We start from the raw sequence: 15647 nt of genomic DNA, 5'->3' as shown, positions 1-15647 counted from the left end.
AATCTGTGCATTCAATGCAGTCCCCTTCACAATCCCAACATGGTTTAATACATTAATTTAATTAACTTAATCCATTGACAAGCTTATTCTAAAATTTGTTTTGAAATACGAAGAGCCAAGAATTTCCAAGATACTAGTGAAGGTAAAGTTTAAGATGATAGGACTTGCTCTACCAAATATCAAGACTTACTGTATGACTTCAGTAATAGGCAATAATATATTGGCATGGAAATAGGCAAAATGAAAAACAAAAACAGTAAAATAGAAAAGACTAGAAATGAACAGGCCCACTCATCTGAATACTTGATTAAACAACAGTGGCAATGCTAGGTACTAGAGAAAGGATGTTTTTTCAATTAATGATTTTTGGACAGTTATACATGTGCTCACCACACACACACACATGCCCACACTTGATGTCTTATTTCTCATATAACAACACATCCAAAAATGAATTCCTTTTGCATTGTAGACCTAATATAAAAGAAAGAAAAAATAAATTATTCTCACAATAATATAGAATATCTTCATACACTCAGGGTAGGCAAAGAATTCTTAAACAGAAACAAAGGCTTTGCCCGTAAAAGAAAGGACTGATACATCTGACTACGTTAAAGTTCTTAAGTATTTTCATCAAAAGATACCATTAAAAGAGTGAAAATGGAAAGCACATATAAGATCAATTTACACAAATCTATTGCATGTCTCTGCACCAATAGCAGATAACTAGAAAAGATACCATTTATTATACTAACAGATAATAAGAATTATCTAGGAAAAAAAATCTTGTTGAATGTATGCAAAATCACGACAGGTAAAATTATAAAATATCATAAAGAGATATTTTAAAAGACCTTAATAGGGATATATATCATATTTGTTTTTTAGGAATTCTTAGTATTGTGAAGTTTTTTTTCAAAAATTAACTGTGTTCAGTATAATTCTAATAAAAAACAAGTACTTTCTTACGTTTTTTGTGTGTGTGGAGCTTGATATAAGGATTCTAAAAGTTATATAGAAGAATTGAGGGAAACAATAGCTAAGACAATTTTGAATAAAAAGAGAAAGGAGTGAGGACTTTGCCTACCACATATTAGGATGTATTGTGAAACTCTGATAATTATAACAGTGTGGTATTAATACAGGAATAGATAAATTGACCAGTGGACTATAGCTCAGCAGCTTACACACTCATAGCTGTAATTGTTCAGATCAGTCATGAAAAGATGAATTTTCAGTACACAGTAGTTAAAAAAAATAGATTATGTATTTGGAAATGTATGAAATTGAATTTGTACTTCACACCATACACGAAATTCAACTCCAGAGGGATTAAGGACATAAATGTTACAAACAAAATATTAAAACTCTTTAATAGAAAATATAAGTGAAATCTTTTAGACATTGAATTAGAAATAAATGTCTTAAGATCCTGTAATGACCATAAAGGAAAAGATTAATCAGATTAAATAGACTAAAATAAAGAATTTTAATTTATCAAAGGGCGCGTTAAAGAAAATAAAAAGACCGATTCTAAACCAGGAGAAGATACTTGTGATACGTGCAGCTGGTAAAGGATTGTTTCAGGAATATATAATCAACTCCCACAAATCAATAAGAAAAGCACAAACAGCTCAACAGAAAAAGCAGCAAAAAGATTTAAAAATATTTCATAGACAAGAACAAATTACAATTAATAAAACCATTTAAAAGCAATAAATCCTATTAATCAGGGAATTGCAAACCAAGATTACGTTGAGTTTCCATTTTATTGGTAAAAAGTAAAAGACTGATGATACAAAGTGCTAGGAACGATGTGAAGAATGGTATATTTCATATGCTGCTGGTAGGTATGTAAATTGGTACAGTAACATTGGAAAACAGTTTGTCATTATCTCCTAAAGTTGGATAGTCACATACTCAGTACACTGGGAATTCCACCTCAAAAATATATATCCAAGAGAAACTATATATATCTAAAACAGGAGACAAGTATAGCGTTGTTCACAGAATTTTACCACAAAACTCAAAACAAATGTCCATTAGCAAAAGAATGGATGAATATATTGCAACATACTCATAAAATTGCTTACCAAGTAACAAGGAAATTAACAAACAGCAACTCTACACTATAGTACAGATGAATGCCAGGAACATAAACTAGGAACAGACATAATCTCTGTAGTTCCATTTACAGAAAGTTGAAAAAAAAAAAAGCAAGACAAAACAAAACGAATGTTTAGGGATGAAATCTTAAGTGGAAAAAGCATAAATAAAAGCCAGAAAGTAAATTCAAAGTAGAAGTGACATTAGTGGGAGGTTATGATTGGATGAGGATATGGGGGTGGGATTATTTTTGGACTTTTGTTTCTTGACCTGTATAGGGATTGCACAATGCCTGATTTGTGAATAATCATTAAGCCATACATCTTTGCTTCAGGCAGCACAGTCCAATCTGCATAAAGAAGATAAGGATAGGAAACTTCGGTTATCAATTATGATACATATAACTTAAAACAGTGTAATATAGACAGTGGAATGGAAAAATCACTGGAACAGAATAGGAACCCATGCATGTTTAGGAATTTTAAATTTTAATTATTTTAAATTTAAATTAAAAATTAAAAATCAGTGAGACAAAAAATATTATTCAATAAACGGTGCTTAGATAATTTACTTTTCTTATGGGAAAAAGGTTCTTACACTTCGTCACACCATACAAAAGAATAAATTCCGGATGTATTGAAGCCTTAAACTTGAAAGAAATATTCTACATTATCAGGAAAAATACAAATCATGAAAGAAAATATTGATAAATTTATCATACTTAATACAAATTTAGATATTTATATAAAATGTCACCATTAACAAAATTAGGATGTTAGTGAATTCTAGAAAAACACATTTGCAGCCTGTATGCTAAATAGTGAATACATAATAAAAACTCCAGTAAATGAATAAGAAAATGACAACTCAATAGAAAATGAGCAAAGGAGGCAGTATAAAAAATGAAAAGTCTGCATAGCCAATAAATATGTGAAACAATACTCATTAGTAATCAACCTCATTAGTAATAAGGGAACTATAAATGAAAATAAAAATAAAATATTTTCACCCATCATATTGGCCAACAAAATTTAAATCTTTTACTATCAAAGGGTGCAAGAAATGTGCATCCTCATATATTGCTGTTGGAAGTTTAAACTTGTGGATTCATCAATTGGGGTATTATGGCAGTATCTAATAAAAATGAAGAATGCATATATGCAATGCCATAGCAATTCCACTTCCAAATATATGCCCTAAAAATGCTGTTTGCAGCCTTCTTTTAACAACCTAAAGTAGAAATACACCAAAATGTTCCTGAATAAGAGATTGGATAAATAAAATGTGGTATATTCATACAGTTGAATATCCTATAGAAATTAAAAGGAATGAGCTAGATTTCTATACATCAATTTGAAGAAGTTTATAAGAAAATATTGAGTAAATAAAGCAAGTTGTAGAATGATAACTATTTATATAAGTGTTTAAAATTTGGAAATTTAAACGAGTTGGACTATCCTATCAAGGATTCAAAAAGATAAAGAAGTTATAGAAAACCTGAAAAGAACTATAATAATTAATATTTAAAATACTATCCACAAAAAAGGGAATTGTTTTCACAGATTGTTTCACAGGTGACTTCAAACAAATATGAAAGGAAGAGACATGAAAATTCTAAACCAAACATTTCCAAGAAATAAAAAGGGAACTCTCTTTGACTCATTTTAGTTCTAATATAATTTTATATCAAATTGTAAATTAGCTAATAAGGGAAATTTATAGATCAATCTTAATTATGAATATAATTATGAATATAAGCAAATATAATAATGAAATTTTTAAAACATAGCAACATCTTAATGAAATCTGGTTTAACTTGGGTTCATTGCAAGAATGCAAAGATAGCTCTGCATTAGATAATCTATTAATGCAACCTCACTATATTAATAGCTCAGATTCAGAAAAAGCTTTTGATAAAGTTCAGTACCCATTCATGATCAAAAAATGGTCTTAACAAGGTATTGAGGCTTTAGAATATTAAAAGCACTTTCAGTTTTAATAAGAAAAACTTGAATACTTCAATATAATGGGTAAAGTTCATAAAAAGGCAAGTCAAATTAAAAAGTTAGAAATAAGTTCAGCCTCCCTAGTAATCAAAGAAATGCAAATTATAATAAAATAATTTTTTTAACCATTTGGCAAAAAGTAGACATATTGCTAATACCTGTGTTAGAGAGTTATGGGAAATGGGCAGACTTAGATACTTTTGATGATAGTACAAACTGGCATAACTTTTATAAAGGATAGTTTGACAATATGCATGAAATTTTTAAATGTCCATAAACTTAGATCCAATAATTTAAAATCTGGAATCTTTTCTCAAGAAATAATTGACCAAGTGTGCAAGAACTCTTTATAAAGCTGTCCATTTTAGTGTTGCTTATAATAGCAACAATTTAAATAACCTATATTTTCATCAATGAGGAACTAGTTAAATAGGTAGTGACATGTCCATTCAGTGGACTAGCAGTGAATAAAATGATGACATATGGTCATGATTAGATAGATAGATAGGTAGATAGATAGATAGATAAAGCATTTTATGAGACTGCTAGGATATACACCAAAACATTAATAGTGATTATCCCAAGATAATGAATTATTACATGATTTTATTAATAAGCATAATATACTAAATGACATAAAGGTTAAGAAATCTAATTAGAGAACAAGAATCAAGTAAAACTTCAGTGTTCTTGTAGAAAAACTAATTTCTGAATCTCATAAAATGGGATTAGTACCAGAAAAATAAAAAGAGATATTACAAAGCCTGACTTCAAGGCAGAAAATAAAAGTGGGACTGGGAAATTCTTAAGATTAGTTTTTTATTAGGAACAGGAAGATCATAATTGGAGTCTGTTATGGGCCTCTATTTTTTTTAATTACATGTAACTGCAAAGAAGCTGAAACACTGTGCTTCCCTTCCACTTGCAGGTGATATACAAATTGGAATGGAAGATAAAAAGGGCCAATTAGAAGTTGAAGTTATTAGAGCACGAAGCCTCACACAAAAACCTGGTTCCAAATCTACACCTGGTAAGGAAAAGTGTTACTGAATTTGGATAAGAGAACTAATAGGCAAAAAACTAAAACATTTGCCACATTTGAATTTTATATGCTGTTTTTCATCATCTGATTGATTAACATGACACTAGCTTTTCTGTGTTCTTCGATTCTATAAAAATGGATCTGGATTTTCCTTGCACAATTAGTCTATAAAAAGGTACTAGGAAGAATATACTTTAGTTGTAATTGTTTCTTAGCTCATGTCAATTATTTCCTTTCTGAACATTTACAAATGGAAAAGAATAAAAAAGAATTTAGTTTTGATCATAAAAAGGAAATATGAGCTTTAACATATAAATCTGAATTGTAATGCCAACCATAACCCAAGTAAGTGAAGTTTTATGATAACTTTATATACATTTACTTGAAATGAGGAAAATGGTGGTAGTTGGTAACAAGAGTTTTAAGGAATAGAATTTGTTACAATGGAAATTTAAAATGATTTAAATAACCCTTGGAAATTTTCAATAAGCACCTCTAATTCTCTAATAAGGCATTTTAAAATAAAGATTAATTTAACTTAAGGGTTAACCTTCCTGTATGTTGATATACCTTTGTTTAGCTCCGTACGTCAAAGTATATCTTTTGGAAAATGGGGCCTGTATAGCCAAGAAGAAGACAAGAATTGCACGAAAAACCCTTGATCCTTTGTATCAGCAGTCCCTGGTTTTTGACGAAAGCCCACAGGGTAAAGTTCTTCAGGTTAGTAAGAGTTTGTTTTTCTTTTTACAATGTAATATCCACATTAGCCGTGTAAACATTGAAGAAGTAGACAAACATGAAGAGAATGAAGTTCAGTAAAGATAAATGTAATGTAATACCCTTGAGCAGAAAGAAACAACTTAAGTTACAATACAAAGAATGTATAGTATTAAAAATAGCTGGTGGATTTAATAGAAAACAACATTTTTATTTTCTCTCTCCCTTCTTTTCTTCCTTCTTTTCATCAATTCCTTGTACTTTTGCCTACTTCCCACCACTGCTTTCTTCTCTCTCTCTCTCTCTCTCTGTCTCTCTCTCTCTCTCAGATAGATGATAGATAGCTAGAGGACAAATATATAGATGATGATAGATGATAGATAGATAGGTAGGTAAAGATATATCATGACAAACAATGCTAATAATAGTTGGACCATTACTATGTGCCAGACTTAGATACAAAGAGGAAGGAAAGAAGGAAAAGAGAAGTGTGCAAAGGGCCTGAAGATATTGTGTACTGATTGGATGCCAGATGTATTGTTACGTGCTTACATACTTTACCTCTTTTAAACTTTGTAACTACCGCATGCAATTATCATTATCCCCGTTTTAAAGATCATGTCTGAGAATCACCGATTTTAAACAACTTGGCAAAGTTACTCAGTAAATTGAAAAGTCAGGATTCACCACCCTTGCCTGTGTAAAGCAGGTGAGTGAGAACATCTGACAACCCTTACAGATGACTAAATGATTAGAAAATCGTCCCAGCCATGGCCCCAGTGCCCCCTGGCAAGTACGCAGCAGTCTGGGGCCACCTTGCAGTGGCATCAGCACAAAGCTCCAGTGACCTCCTGCCAGAGCAGCAGAGTGTGTGCCAGCCCGACTCATACCCACACAGCAGACAGAAGGACACAAGGAAACTGCAGGGGTAGCGCAGCACAGCCAGCCAGGCTGGTGAGCTGCCTCCCCGCCTCCCACCCCCCACCAGTGGAACATGTGCAAAAAGCTTTTGTTTCACAGGATACTTCTGGCTGTTTTAAGAACCTGGGATTAAGTGTAATGTAAGGCTTGTCTAACAGAATTAACCCAGATTGTGGTAATTGTTAGAGAACTCACCAATTTATTAATCTTATCAAATAAAAATTATGCAGACAATCCTTCAAAAGTCACCATCTGACAATTATTTTTTGACCTGTTCCTTCAGTTAAAAATCCATAATATAAAAGATATGCAATGAATACTCTTATTCTTTATACATATTTCATCATACACACACTTCATCGTACACTGCATTGGGATTGTTTTGCCCTCATAGTTTGCACAAATATAAATATTTGTATGTTTCTGGCCCTGTACATTACTTACTAGTTAGTGGGAACTCAAGAAGTGTGTTGAATTTATATATGAATAAACCTATATATTTATGTCTTTAATGTGACTTTTGCAGATAATATCCCTCATTGACTAGGAAAACATTACTTTCATTCCATCAAATGTAAAAATTACTGTGAATTGTCACACCTTAATGTTAGTAATTCTTCTTATCTGTGCCTCTTTCTAGGCATTAGTTGTATTTGGTTCCTCTTCTCCTTCACTGACTGGCTCACTTTTACAGAGCAGTTGCTTTGAACCCTTCAGCTGTGAAAGAGACAGAAGATCAAGTTATATTGTATTTCCCTGTCTTTGCAGGTGATTGTCTGGGGGGACTACGGCAGAATGGACCATAAATGCTTTATGGGTGTTGCTCAAATCTTGTTGGAAGAACTCGATCTTTCCAGTATGGTAATCGGATGGTACAAGTTGTTCCCACCTTCATCACTGGTGGATCCCACACTCACTCCCCTAACCCGCCGGGCTTCCCAATCTTCTCTGGAAAGTTCAACTGGGCCTCCCTGCATTCGATCATAGTGAACTCATACCAGAGTCATTCAATTAAAACTCTGCCTTTCAGGATAATCTTAACCAGATATTTCATGATCAAAAACATTGTTGGAGACAGACAATCAACTTGTGTTTTGCCTGTTGTAGTTTTTCAATATGTCCCAATTGTTGTTTAAAACCTGGCTTCATATGACAGAACAAGGCAATCTATCAAATTACAATAAAAATCAACGTGCTAGTGAGAGTCACTGATGCTTCTAACAAGTAGAAAAAAGAGGAAACTTCAAATTCACATACACATACACACAATTGAACAAACTGGAAACTCTCACTCTGTGAAAAGTTGTATTGTACACATTTCTACACAGACCACAAGCAGTGTTCTCTCCCTGTTGAGATGTTTTCTTCTGTGTGTTTTGTTTATTTGCGTGCTTTTTGTTTTGTTTTCCACTGAATTATTTCCATTAGTTTTTGGCTGTTTTATGATAGGCCTCATGCTGCTAACAGAGACCCTTCCTTTGTTTTTCCAAAAGCACCCCAAAAAAGGGCTGAAGCAGTCTCTGTAGCATTCCCAGAAGTGTTCAATAGGAAGACAAGGTGAGGCCAATGAAGGGTTTCACTGGTTTTCATTTTATAATTCTTCAAAGTTGTATGTGTGGAAACCCAAAAAAACAAAAAGTCATCTTCCAAAATAAATGATCACAGAATCACTTTTTTAATGAAGAGCATATCTGTTTTCCTTCCAGAAATTTGTGTTTTCCATTGTTTGGCATGGAAGACTTTTAAAGAAGTCCAACTGCAACTAATGCTGAGGACTAAAGCTTACCACATAATTGTACTTTGGAAGCACTCCTTGTAATGCCTTTTCCTTCCTGATATCCAAAAACAAAATTTTAAATGCTCATATATATATAAAGCATACTTTTGACTTCCCAAAATGGTGACTAGGAATGGGTTTGATCCTATGACACTTTTCAACTATGCCCAGGCTTCTCGACTATGTCTCAGTGTAGACACACCCATCTGCCCTGGAAAGAGCATGGTATGAGCTGTTCAATATTCCACTGGAAATTCCAGTTGAAATAATTCTGCACTAAACTACTGTTTTTATCAAATTTTAGTTTACATTTCTTTGAAATTGATGCAAGCACAAAGCTTGATTTTCTATTGCAAAATATCTTACTTTTTGGGGGGGAAATAAAACAAACTCAAATTTCAATTTGCATTTTCTTCATTTGAGGTTTTCTTGGCCTTGAATTTCCCTTGTGACATTCCGTATATGTGCTACAAACTGCAGACTCTGCAGGTGCATCAATATTTTCTCCCCCCTTTTATGAGTCATTCAATTTTTGTGATTACACAAATAGAGCAGCATGACTTGGAACTGTTCAAAGCTGCATGCACATTTTGTAAAAAAACAAAAACAAAAAAAGGTTATTTAATAATGTATGTTACTTCCATATAAGCCAGCTTGTATGTTGCATGTACTTGTACAGTTTGCTTGTTAATTACAATACCGAAATAACCAAGAAATCTAAGCCATCCATTTTTCTTATAGACATTTTGCAGGTTTTAGCCAGACTCATTCTGTGAGTCTGGGGTGAAATGTCTATAGACAGACTTTATTTTTTACCCTCTGGAAAACGTGATGTAGTATGGACCAAATTCCTTCTAATAAATATTTTGGTGTAGATTCCTATTGTGGGGCTGTAACACATGTAGACACTGTGCACACACTAGATTTTAATCCATACACATACTGCCTGCACCAAGTGAATTATTCATTATTATTTACACATGACAGAATTATCTGCCCATCATTCCACAGGGCACAGATTGACCACTGCTCAACATGCTGAGCAGGAAGAACCGAAGCATTGGTGCACTTCTACTAGATTCCGTTCTGTCTCAGTGGCCAACAATCAACTAATTATAATTGGGTAGTATCTTTCTATTTCAACCACTTGTCTTAACACTCCCCTGTGCTTTTAAATGAACTTCCAACTCATGTTATGTAAACATGTTTAATAAAATTTACTTTTCATGTCAGTCGGCAGCCATCTGTGTTCTATGTTTTGCCAGATTTCCATTGTGGGTTCTGTGGTGCAATATGGGAGCCAAATCATGGGAAGGGGAGAGTGGGATTTGTTGTCTGTTGTGGGCATTTGACTTGACTTGTCTCTGCACTATATTTGTCTTAATCTGCAGCCTAAAGGGTACTTTGCATCACATGCAAGTTTTCTCTATGTCAGCCTGTCTAAATGAGCACATGACTACACTTCTGAAAAGTGGCATTATTAAAAACAATAAATCTCAGTAAGAATCAAATGGAAGGTTGTTTTTCTGCTGCTGTTCGAGTGTGCTAATAAAAGAGATAACCCTGTTTTCCAATTGCCAAATCATTTCAAGTTATGTGACGTATCCTAATATTGAGTCTTGCATCTCTCCACATAGCATCTGATTCCTCTTCCCATTTTTCGTTCTGAAGCCTGGACTCATTTGCAGAACCTTATCTTATAGTAGACAGACAACAAAACAAGCAATACGTTTACTCTCACCATCAATACAGTCTTAGGGAATAAACATATCTTCAAATATAGAGAGATAACATTTATAAAAGTAGTATGTTTAAAGAGAAATTATTAGCTTTCTTAATTTAATTTCATTATTGTTCTCTTCTTCTCCAAGGGTGAATTAATTTATTTCATAATCCTCATCCCTCATGGAACACTTGGGTAAACACTAACTTCATGTTGCATTGTAATAAAATAAGGAAATCTAGTCTTCAACTTCTCAGAGCTCTTAATTTTTTGTAGACCACACTGGTTTTAATCCTGTAAAAAAATAAACACAGCTCAATCAATATCAAATTTGAGACAATAAAGCAAATCATGTCACCCCATCAGTTGTTTAAAGTTTTTTGAACAGTTGATTGAATTTTTACCCTATTAAGTCAATCAGTTGTTTGGTCTACAAGATGTGAAACTATCTGTTAGTCTGGGTCAACAGGAGGCAAAAGCAGTTCAGTTCAGTTTCAAACAAACTGTTAGAGGAAAGCTGTTTACTGTATATTCAATTAAATAGCACATACTGGGTCGGGGTAGGGGCAGTTCTGTCACTGAAATGGGAAGTAGCTGAAGATGGCTTTAGAATTCTTTGTCTAGGCAGAAGCAGAACGGTAGTAATCTCTGTTTGAATTAGATAAATCCAGGTAGGCGTACATTAATGAAGAGGAAGTAACAAAGTAAAGCATTTTTACTAAGTCTTCATGGACTTTTTCCTGACTGACAAATTAATTTCTTGAAATCCCAGATTCAGATATGTGATTGGATTGTACTTAATCAACTTTGTTAAGGGCTTTGTTTAGTACTAGATATTAAGATAAGTACTTGGGATATGAAAATGATAAAACCATTAACCTTGTCTTGAAGGAACCCAGTGTCTACTGAGACAGAACATGACATAAAGACATAATTACAATACCATATATTTGATTAGTATACAAAGGGCTACAGAATTACACTTCTCACAACAGCCCCATGAGGTAGATACTATTATGATCCCCATTTACAAGTAAATATTTGAAGCTTAGACGTTAAAGATCACATGGCTGGTTAGTCATAGAGCTGGGATATAAGCCAAGGTCTAGCCAATTCTACAGTCTGCCCTGCTAGACACTCTGCACCTTCCACTAAGTGCTGACTCTTGAATTGGATCTTTAAGCTTGATGAGGCCATCAGATAGTAAAGGACCCTAACCCAAACCGTTCCCCAACTTTAAGGCAGCTTCCTGCAGCTTGAGCTCTCGTTAACAATGCTGCCTGAGTGACTCTGCCATTACCAGGAGCGGGGTGAGGGGACTGAGCAGTAAGAAAAGGAAGCAGATGGACTGGTCCCTCTAAGGCTTTTTTCCTCCAACTCTCTGCTCCGTGTTCTCTGCATTCATGAATGCATCATATGCTGCTCTTAAGAACAGTATGAATAAAGAAAATAAGGCAAAGTTTTCTTTAGCTGGATCACAGACTTATCCTTGGGTTTCAGGTTAAAATTGTCTTTTGAGTACCCTTCCCCGAAACCCTGCCCACAGTCCCAATGCAATAGTGTTCCTCAATTCTGCACTTCACAAAAATTTGCATCTTAGAGTTGAATTGATTGACCCCCCTATACCCACAGTGGCTTTTCAGTCCTTCCATAGTCAGCCTAATATGCTCTCTAAGTTATTGGCTTCCTAAACAGATTACACGACTTTTCGTATATGTGCAGGGTCCCTTCTCTTTAGAGGAGCTCAGCAGTCAGTCCCCTGCAGAGATGTACACACAACATAGTATTTTCATCCTGATTCCTCTTAGCCACCTCTCAAGGGGCCTAACATACGCAGGTCTTCACATCTCAGCGTAAACCAAGCATAAACAGCATATGACATTGTGACTTTCATTAGGTGGCCTCATGGAGGCTACTCTAAACCCAAAGTTTGGGATGAAGTCCTTGCTTTTTATCTTAAAAAAATCATCACAAAAGATGTTGCAGTGTCACTGTGTTCAATTACTGCTGAAACATTTTTCTTTATTCCATTAGCTCCCAAGATGAGAAATGTTACTCCCCCCCATGAATGTACATGTGACAAACTCAGGTAATTTGGGTCAAGTCTTCACTGCTGTTAGGACTCTTCCTAATTAATAGAACATCCCTTTATCCTTCTCCTTCCCTTCATCACCAAACTTTTCAAAGTGGTCTTTTCTATTTTCCCTCCATTACTTTACCTACTGCTCTTTTATGACCCCAATTTAGGGTTGCCAGATAAAATACAAGATGCCCAGTTAAATTTGAATTTCAGATAAACAGCAAATAATTGTAAATTTTTATTATTCATTGTTTATTTGAATTTCAAATTTAACTGGGTGTCCTATAGTTTTTATTTGCTAACTCTGGCACACCTTCCCCTAATGCCATCTGATTTTGTGCTCCCATTACTTTTCAGGAAAAAAAAAAACCTACTAAATGCTATCTAATCACAAATTCTAACACCCTTTTCTCAGCATAATTACTAGCCCCCCTGTATCTATTGTTAAAGATTTACTTTTTGGAAAATTTCCTCTCTTCTACTGCCCTAACTCTGCATTGTCCTAGTTCTCTAACTTGGATGGAAACTGGATTTTGTTGCCAGTCTTCACTCCTTCCACACCAATCACCATGTTACTTTCCAGTGCCTTAAAGTAGATTAGGCGGACAATTATATCTCCCTGTCGTTTTGACTTTGAGCTTGGCCAGATAACTTGCTTCTGTGTATCATGGAAAGTCAGTGGGCACAGCACAAGCAGAGGTTGTTTTCCATGAGAAGGTCTTGCTGCAGATAAACACTGCTCTTTCAACCTAGTCCTTAAATGAGAGACACAGAGCAGACTGGAACCCAACTCCCAATCTGAGGCTGAGCTGCTCCAGTGGATCCCACGTTCATAGACAAGAAAAAAAGGTTTTTGTTATGAGCCACTAGGATTTGGAGGTGGTTTATTATGCAGCATTATTGTAGCAAAACCTATTACACCATGCTTCCTTATTAATCCCTCTTCATCAGCAACCTCTATGTATAATTCTTGTAGGTATTGAGTAAGGCACAAAATTGAATAAGGCACAGGATCTTTAATAGTCTTAACTTTGTTTATTCCACAAGGCTGGCCTTGTTTCCTTTTTTTTCTCTCCTCCTATGGTCTCATCCACCCCCAGATTTCAGTTATTGCCTCTATAATAATAGGTAGCACTGTGATTTATCTAACTAATAGGTCTGACTTCCAAACTGTTTTACAAGGGCATTTCCTTAATGACCCAGCCTCTCAAATTGAACAAGTCTAAAATAAGTTTGATCATATACCCCAAAGTCATCCTTTTTCTATTGGGAATAACCATTTTCCAAGGTTCCAAACATTTGATTTATTCTTGACGCTGATGATAGAATTAGTAAAATAATAATTAATGAAAAAAGTCCATGAGGAGTTGTCAGAAGATGGGGGAGTTCCCCATACCTTATTCATTTGACAAAATTTTATTAAGCATTTCTTTTGTACCCAGAAACTTACTAAGCAACCAACCACAAAATGTTAAAGAAAAGGAAAAGGAGCCCTGCCCTAAAGAAGCCTAACATCTAATGGGGCATTGTATTGGAAGGCTCTTTATACAGGCAGTCAGGTACAACAGGGATGAGTGACACCAGGGATGTATGAAAGAAAAGTTGATTAGGACTCAGAAGTCCTAGAAGAGACAGGAGCAGCAGGCTTCTCAGGATGACACAGGGAAACATGCCAGGAGCAAAGGGTCAACAAGCAGGAGGGGGGCAGGAGGTTATGGTGGACCTGGGGACCATACCTTCTTAGTGTTACAGGGGTGGAGCTGCAACAGTTGGTCAAGCGAGAGTGGGGATCAGGGAGTTTGTATTTAACTTTCATGGGGCATGAACCCAGATAGGATGGGGAGGAGAGGATGAAGCTGTTTATCTTGTATAAGCGAGTGTCGGAGTGGTCCCTGAGGGACCTAAAGAGAGGTCTAAGATGCTGAGGCAGCCTGACAAGGCAAAAAGCCCCTTATGTTACTACTGACCCCAGAGATGCTGAAGTTGCATAACAGTGTGAAAAGTCCTATTTTATTTTAGTTTAGTTTAATAATTCAATTTTACTGAGATATATTCACATACCATGCAGTCATATAAAGCGTACAATCAATTTTTCACAGTACCACTATATGGTTGTGCATCCATCACCAAAATTAATTTTTGAACATTTTCATTACCACATACATAAAAGTAATAAGAAGAAAAATTAAAGTGAAAAAGATCAATTAAAGTAAAAAAGAACACTGGGTGCCTTTTTTTTGGCTCCCATTTTTCTACTCATCCATCCATACACTGGACAAAGGGGAGTGTGATCCATATGGCTTTCCCAATCACATTGTCACCCCTCACAAACTGCATTGTTATACAATTGTCTTCAAGATTCAAGAGTTCTGGGTTGTAGTCTGATAGTTTCAGGTATTTACTGCTAGCTATTCCAAGTCATTAGAACCTAAAAAGGTTATCTATATTTTGCGTAAGAGTGCCCACCAGAGTGACCTCTCAGCTCCTTTTGGAATCTCTCAGCCACTGAAACTTACAGCACTTCCTTTCACATCCCCCTTTTGGTCAAGAAGATGTTCTCCATCCCATGATGCTGGGTCCAGATTCCTCCCCGGGAGTCATATTCCACCTTGCCAGAGGGATTTACACCCCTGGGAGACAGATCCCACTTAGTGGAGAGGGCAGTGATTTCATCTGCCAAGTTAAGCCCTATTTTATTTTGATTCACTATAGTGTGATCAGACAGATTAGTTTTGCATATTGCTTTTACTACGTTCCAGTTTTGTCATGGTAGGCAGGTGACTTAATCAAACTTTGGTGTCTTCATCTATAAAATAAGGAAATGTTAGTACCTATTCTTGGAGTTGCTGAGGCAGCATGATGGTGTGAAAAAGCCCCTATATTATTTTCATTCACTACAATAATAAGCACATCAATCAAGCAATAATTCGTATATACAATGACAAATTATAATTAATCCTATGAAGGAAAATTACAGAGCTATAAAAGTATATAACAAGGGTCTCAGCCATTTTTGGAGCTAGGCTGAGAGTTCTATGGCTAGGCTGTGAAGGCTTCCTTTAAAAAGTAATGTTTCATCTGAGACCCACAGAATAGAGGGAAGAGTAAGACATTGCAGGCAGCGGAAACAATCTACAAAGGCCGGAGACAGGAGAGAGTGTGGCGCTTTCTGAGAACTGAAGGGCCACTGTGAGCAAAATGCAGGGACAAAGAGGCTAGCAAGGGAGGCAGAGGCAGATCACATAGTGATTTCTTTCACCTCTCTGAAAAGCTAG

At 35.2% G+C, this 15647-nt stretch overlaps 1 protein-coding gene across 46 annotated transcripts in view; it reads left to right on the top strand.

The window, feature by feature from the left end:
• The window catches only part of RIMS1 (regulating synaptic membrane exocytosis 1), a 567640-nt gene extending 557839 nt beyond the window's left edge, over positions 1–9801 (top strand). For 43 of the 46 annotated variants that reach the window (XM_037842330.1, XM_037842321.1, XM_037842319.1 and 40 more), the window contains 3 exons: positions 5041–5142; positions 5735–5874; positions 7561–7779. In XM_037842330.1, coding sequence (XP_037698258.1) covers positions 5041–5142; positions 5735–5874; positions 7561–7779 — 461 coding nt within the window. Of the gene's footprint in view, positions 1–5040; positions 5143–5734; positions 5875–7560 lie in introns of all 46 variants that reach the window. The other 3 variants (XM_037842364.1, XM_037842314.1, XM_037842363.1) reach the window with 1 other exon arrangement.
• Positions 9802–15647: the final 5846 nt, after the last annotated feature.

Source organism: Choloepus didactylus, chromosome 7 (genome assembly GCF_015220235.1).
Source record: "Choloepus didactylus isolate mChoDid1 chromosome 7, mChoDid1.pri, whole genome shotgun sequence".
Taxonomy (NCBI): Eukaryota; Metazoa; Chordata; class Mammalia; order Pilosa; family Megalonychidae; genus Choloepus; species Choloepus didactylus.
This window is presented reverse-complemented; position numbering and strand designations above follow the sequence as displayed.